The sequence below is a fragment of the Tachysurus fulvidraco genome, chromosome 1 (assembly GCF_022655615.1).
Source record: "Tachysurus fulvidraco isolate hzauxx_2018 chromosome 1, HZAU_PFXX_2.0, whole genome shotgun sequence".
NCBI classification, from domain to species: domain Eukaryota; kingdom Metazoa; phylum Chordata; class Actinopteri; order Siluriformes; family Bagridae; genus Tachysurus; species Tachysurus fulvidraco.
Genome location: NC_062518.1, coordinates 50,570,023 through 50,577,299, shown reverse-complemented (window position 1 = coordinate 50,577,299; position 7,277 = coordinate 50,570,023). Strand labels below are relative to the sequence as shown.

The following is a 7,277-nucleotide window of genomic DNA, read 5'->3' as shown; positions in this document are numbered from 1 at the left end:
GCGCAGGATTTACGCAGTGAATTACACATAGCATATGGGGGTTAAGTGACACCCACATTTTTACATACACACTCAAAAACAAGAGTTTTGTAGTATGGGATCTTGTTTGTTTGTACCTTCTCTGTATATTTTGAACACTTTTGTCATTCTGTGAAATTTAGGATTAGCATTGAATGTTTTTCTAAAGTTTATATGACTGAATATCTGACTGAATGAATGGCAGACAGAGTGTCTGACTGGTTCTCTGGCTTTCTATCACTGTCTGACTGATTAATGGACAGGTTTAATTAGTTGTCTGATTGAATGTCTGACTCACACCTTGACTGACTGTGTACAGTGTGCAGACTTAAGAACTATGATTGGAGAAATTCACGTCCTCTAAAAGGTTCAAGATATCTCCGAGTCAAAAGTTTAATCTTCATAAAGTCCTTAATTCCAGCTCCCTACATGAGGCACTAATAATACAGACATATTTCGAGTGACCAGCCATTGTAAAACGGTTGCTATCTGTTTACAAGCTGATTTCTTTCTATTCTAGATGTTGCGTAATCATTAGGGGCAGCTTTGCAGTCTGCCCCATGTAGCTGCAGACACTTATTATTGCACCTTGTGGTCAAAAATGGGATCTGCAGCAAGCATGTGAAAAGGCCTGGCTGCAATCTTGATTGAACATACTGGCACTATTCCTGTCTTGTTAGTTAGAAAGACCAGCTAACACAATGTTACGTCACCAGACACACGTGACATCTTAAAATGCTCAGCACAATGTCGAGAACTTCGACACGGGTGTTCTAATGATGTCACGTGACAACACACACGTGCACGTCAACCCCCTATATGAAGTGAATCGCAAAATTGCCGCAACGTTCACGTGTGACGTATGAAAACACTTGATTTAATAAGGAGAACTGGATTATGTGCATTCTCGCAACGTCACGTACTCGTATCCTCTCGCCTGCAAAGGTATTAGCACCCTCTGTCCACTCGCCTGCAAAAGTATTGCCACCCTATCTGTCCACTCACCACCAAAAGTTTTGGCACCTTATGTCCACTCACCTCCAAAATTATTGCTGACCCGTGGTCCATTTCTTGCTTCCTCAAGCCAACATCAAAGTTTAAAAAAATCTAGTTTTCTATTTTAAAACCAAGAAATTTCTATTTTATTTGAACAAATCAGCAGTGTATTCTATGATTCCTGATTGTAGGGGAGGCCTATCGATGAAGAAGATGGCAGCATCGTGGTTCCACTGGATTGAGGTGGCTTTATGGAAGGCTTTTTCAGAAAGGTACAAACATCTTTGTTTACATTCATCACTAAAGTCATTTATAAATGATGCAGAATTTCGGTCAAATGACTAAACTCTTAAAGGACATAGTGTAAGAAATGTAAAAACTATTAATAAAAACATGACAGCAGGTAAATAAAATGGAATTGAATACATAAGATTGTCTGAACAAATTGACTGAATGTGTTTCAGGTGGAGGAAGTAAGGTGTTAACATTTATAAAATTTCCTCGCAGGTGAACGAAGTGAAAAAGAAGCACAGTATGATCCTCTCAGCTCCCAACCCTGACGAAAGTGCGTACACACTCAATAATACACGTAAACCTCTGGTCTACACTCAAGTATGTTTTTACTTGTTTAACCTCTGCAGGATTACAAACTCCTCACACCTCATTTCAGTTTCCTACCAATGTGTGCATTGTTTGTGATCTGCAGGTCAAAGGTCAAACACTTCAACTGTACTGTATAAAAATTGCATTTTCTGCCTGAATAATTTCCAGGCCACGAATGAGGCGTGATGTAGTTATTTCTCCTTTCTCTGTCCTCAGCTATGCAGCAGAACTCGCCTCCAGAAGACCAAGCCAACCATGCCTCAGTGGACGAGCGCATCCAGAGAACACAGGTGGGCGTCCTCATCGTCTCAGTAGCACTTTGGATCAGTTTGTTTTCTTAAGGTCCAAGACACTGGGCTTCGGTTTAGGTCCTTGCCTTGTTATTAATTAACACTAGAACCAGGAAGGAATCAGAAAACAACAGTGGGGTTTTAGGGTCAGTGGGGTTTTTTTTTTTTAAATAAATTTTTTCAGAATAAAATTTAATAGATTGAGGAAAAAAGTTCTGAGAAATTGTCAAAAATAATTACAAGATAAAAGGCAAGATCTTTTAATACAGGTAGCTGTAACACAATGCAGGACTTTATTTATTATTAATATTTATTATATCTGAACACTAGGACACTATTGTTCTAACCTCAATCTCAACACTGATGTGAAAAATTTAGTTAAATTCTGATGCTGATGTTGTGATGAAGGAGTAAATTAATATTGACATAAAAGCATTTTTTATGAATAATGCAATATATCTCATGTCTCAGAGTTAAAATTAACTGGTGCAGTGTGAAGCCATTGTTTGTGTTTTCATTGGTTTGAAGCTGACTGTGTTCTCTCTCTGTGAGTATCCTGTCTGTGTGTGTGTGTGTGTGTGTGTGTGAGTATCCTGTCTGTGTGTGTGTGTGAGTATCTTGTGTGAGTATCCTGTCTGTGTGTGTGAGTATTGTGTGTGGGTATTCTGTGCGTGTGTGTGAGAGAGTATTGTTTGTGTGTGTGTGTGTGTGTGTGTGTGAGTGAGTATTGTGTGTGTGTGTGTGTGTGTGTGAGAGTATTTGAGTAAAAGTGAACATTTAAAAAAACACTTTTTTAAGAATTGCATCCACAACAAATTTTTTTAAAAACATTTATTTCATTATTAATATTCAACAAAATTAAAATGAACAATAACATTTCGGGTTAGCAATAAAAATGATTCTGAATATTAATTTAGAGCAAAAATGTTCATTTATGTCAAAATAAAGCAGCACAGCATGCAAACATAAATCAATGGAAAGTAAAATAACATTCATTAGAATTGTGACGTGTCGCTTCATCTCCTGGATAATGTAATGCTCTGTAAGGGCTGATAGGGGATAGGGATAAGAAAACATAAGAAACATTATGGTGTGAAAAAGTAATAATGCTGCAACACTCACCAATTAAAATAGAGCACATCAAGCTGGTGAGTTCTAAGATGACGCAGCAGATGGTCAGCCATTTAATGGAGGGATCCTTGTTCTTCACGGCCTTGTGGATGTTGACCCCTCCGTCCAGGATCACACTGATGTATAAAATACATGTGGCTGCCAGCAACATCCACCAGGATGCCGAGAACAACCACCGCCTAAGCTATTGAAAAAATAAAGTTTATAGAAAATATATAAATTACATAGAAATTTCTATACTTCTGCACAAATAAAGACAGACTTACTTTATCTTGCCACGCACCCGCTTGAGGACACGGATTCGGATCCAGTTTATGCTGATTATCTGTTTCATGCCACAGCTTCGCCTCCATTTCACACAGGACATTCACTTGACTCTGCAGCTCCGCCTCAGTTTCAAGCTCCACATCTATCTCACGCTGCAGCTTCACCTGTTCTTCACACAGCGAATTCACTTTATGCAGCAGCTTCGCCAACTTTTCACGCTGCAAATTCGCACCACTCTGCAGCAGCGACTGTTCTTCACACACATCATTCACTTTACTTAGCAGCTGCTCTTTCTCTTCATCAACCTCACCCATTTTACGTTGTAGCTGCACCTGCTCTTCATCAACCTCACCCATTTTACATTGTAGCTGCACCTGCTCTTCATCAACCTCACCCACTTTACATTGTAGCTGCACCTGCTCTTCATCAACCTCACCCACTTTACATTGTAGCTGCACCTGCTCTTCATCAACCTCACCCACTTTACATTGTAGCTGCACCTGCTCTTCCTTCACCTCACCTTCCTTCTTCCTTCACCAATTTTGCAGCTCATCCGCTTTACTCCACAGCTGCCTCTCCTTTTGTTCCAGCTCATCCACTTTACACAGCAGCTGCTCTTCCTTTTTCTTCTTCATACACGCTTGAAACCTCAGCACCACAAAATCTACACACAGTTTCCCCTTCATTTCGCAGCCGCTGCTCATTTAAACGCAGCGTATCCGCTGTACTTAGCAGTCGCTCCTCTTCTATACGCTGCGTATCCACATCACACAGCAGCTTCACCTTCTCTGCAAGCAAGTCACCCGCTTTACTCCACAGGAATGCCACCTTTTGATGCTGCTTATCTGCTTCCGCCTTCTTTTCATGGATCTTATTTGCTTTTCTCTGCAGTTTCGCCTTTGCATGCGGCTCACTCGCGCTTGCCATCGTGTGACTGGTATTGTGAGAGAATGAGTAATAGCAGTTTAGCGGCTGCTCTATTTATAAACTGACATTAAAATTATGCACAAGAGAACAAATACTCACACTCACACACACAAACATCACAATACTCACACACATCACAACACACACTGATTATAAACACAAACACACAGATTATAAAAATACATGTAACCCATCTATGGGAAAATACACCGCTGCTAGGTTCGTTGGAGTTCAAGTAAGACAAAGCAACACAACAAATAGATTCACTTTAGTGAGCTAACAAAACAGTACAAATCACAAAACATTAGCCGGCAAAAAAACAATTGAATGTGTGTTTGTTTATCAGTGTGTGTGTATCAAAATAGTCAATATGAGAATTGAATTACTTTGTCCTCAATATCCTTAGACTTAGGATGGACAAATAGACTTGAGATGGACTTGTGTAGGTAACAGTCATACCAAACACTGCAGTTCCTTTGATAGGTCTCAAAATTGGATCTGTAAGGAAAACCTTGTCTCCTCCTGGATACGATAGATTCCTCATCAAACTGGGTGGCTCGCCATCTGGTTCACCATCCAAATCTCTGCAGAACAAACACCTCTACAAAAGACCTGACCTGCATTTACAAAACCTCATTTACATTACTATTGGGCCTAATCACATTCAAATAAACCGAGAAATACTGTATGTATGACCATTAATGACTTAAATATATGCTGAGCTGCAGAACATTGAATAAGATTAAAAAAAACCCCATAATACTGTAGTTTTTTACAGTGAAATGAAAATATGAAATGCAAGAAAACATGCATCCACATACATAAGAACTAAGGAATAATATACATACATTCCCAACATTGGCCCATACCATTTGCTTCCAAGTTTAATATTTCCTCCTTTGATAACTAAAACCAACAGAAGACGATTTATATAATCAAAAGAAAAATACAATTTGAGAGTTCAACTAAATAAGAAGTCATTAAAATGAATTATCTTTACTTTGTAATGTGAATCCACAGTTATGATGCACAGTCTATAACAAGTCATTTAAACAATATTATTAAAGCATAATCAAACTCAGAATATAAACTCACCAAGATAAACATGAAACTTGGTTCACCAGAAATCTCAATAACATCAATATAATCCAGCTTTGTCTCTCAAACCTGTCGGTGCAATGAAACGTGCTCCATCTGTGCAGTATCAGCCTACACCGCTGCTCACAAAACTCATCTAACCAATCAGCAACGCCAGAAGGCAGGACAAAGTGTTAGATCACTATATGATTGGTTTAAAATGAAAACAACACGGGACAAAGTATAACAGTGAAATATTACTGGTCTTAAAGTTAAAAGAATAAATGATAACGAATAAAAATCATATTTTATATATTTAAGAATTAAACTAACATTTTTAACTGGGTTACATACACAACATTACAACACACAGTGATTATAAAAACACACAAAACACACACTGATTAGAAAAACACACACTGATTATAAACACACAACACACTGATTATAAACACACAACATACACTGATTATAAACAAACATACACTGATTATAAACAAACATGCACTGATTATAAACACACAACACACTGATTATGAAAACACAACACACTGATTATAAAAACACATCACAACACACACTGATTATAAAAACACACATCACAACACATACTGATTATAAAAACACACATCACAACACACACTGATTATAAAAATACACAACATTACAACACACACTGATTATAAAAACATTCAACACACTGATTATAAAAACACACATCACAACACACACTGATTATAAAAACACACATCACAACACACACTGATTATAAAAATACACAACATTACAACACACACTAATTATAAAAACATCCAACACACTGATTATAAAAACAACACACACTGATTAAAAAATACACATTACAACACACACTGATTATAAAAACACACAACATCACAACACACACTGATTATAAAAACACACAACACACTGATTATAACAACACACAACATCACAACACACACTGATTATAAAAAGGTTCAGAGAAGGTTGATGGTTTGATCCGGAGTGAAGTAACCGGGAAGCATGATGGCGGCGAGAGCAGGGAAGCAGCAGCAGCACCGTGTGGGGAGGAAAAGCAGCTCTGGGGAGCAGGATGAGGAGGAACAGCCGCTCCAGGCCGTGCTGATTGCTGACAGCTTCAATCGGAGATTCTTCCCCATCGCTAAAGACCAGCCGAAGGTGAGTTTATAGCCGCCTTATGGCCATTGCCTTCTTTGTTACCCAATAAGGCCCGCCTAACTGGACCAGACAACCAATCAGAGACGCCCTCTGATTTTTAACTGACTGATGTAACACCTGTAAATACAGGAACACCAGAGAGCTGCTGTAGGTGTAGATGGTGGTCATGTGTGTGGGTGCTGGGGGTGGTGGTGGTGGTGTGTGTGTGGTGTTAATAATGGGCTACATTCTGTAGGTGTAGATAGTGGTGTAGTCCTCAAAAAAAGTGGTATACTACTACCCCCGCCCACCTCTTAAACCCCCTGTTCCCTGCCACGCTGTCAAAACAAGAAAAGCAAAAACAACACACAGAAGTCAATGTTTTCATTTCCATGACATTAACATTCATGCCTTTAGCAGACACCTTTATCCAAAGAAACCCTTAGTGCATTTGAGTTACTTACATTTTATCAGTATCTGTGTTCCCTGGGTATTGAACCCACAACCTTTGCGATGCTAACGTAATGCTATACTATAATGCACTCATACTCTTGTATAAGAAAACTATTTATCATGCAATTATGCATTGTTTGTTCAGTTACAGTATGTTCCAAACATTTTTTTTCTATCTATTGTAACATGGACTGTGGAAAAGTGGCATAAGGTTGATTTTTCTGATGAATCATCTATTGAACTTCATCCCAGTCATCACAAATACTGCAGAAGACCTATTGGAATGCACATGGACCCAAGATTCACACAGAAAACAGTCAAGTTTAGTGGAGGAAAAATCATGGTTTGGGGTTA

General features: G+C 38.6%; 1 protein-coding gene across 8 annotated transcripts in view; it reads right to left on the bottom strand.

Moving 5' to 3' along the window:
• Positions 1-7,277, bottom strand: part of LOC125141361 — a 50,700-nt gene that overhangs the window by 17,433 nt on the left and 25,990 nt on the right. Inside the window, exons 1-5 of one of the 8 annotated variants that reach the window (XM_047814482.1) lie at positions 5,328-5,417; positions 5,081-5,138; positions 3,305-4,849; positions 3,030-3,222; positions 2,709-2,956 (exon numbers count right to left, since the gene is read on the bottom strand). In XM_047814482.1, coding sequence (XP_047670438.1) covers positions 2,766-2,956; positions 3,030-3,222; positions 3,305-3,661 — 741 coding nt within the window. In that variant the 5' untranslated portion in view covers positions 3,662-4,849; positions 5,081-5,138; positions 5,328-5,417 and the 3' untranslated portion in view covers positions 2,709-2,765. Of the gene's footprint in view, positions 1-665; positions 2,011-2,708; positions 2,957-3,029; positions 3,223-3,304; positions 4,865-5,080; positions 5,139-5,327; positions 5,459-7,277 lie in introns of those variants that run through there. The other 7 variants (XM_047814474.1, XM_047814470.1, XM_047814467.1 and 4 more) reach the window with 7 other exon arrangements.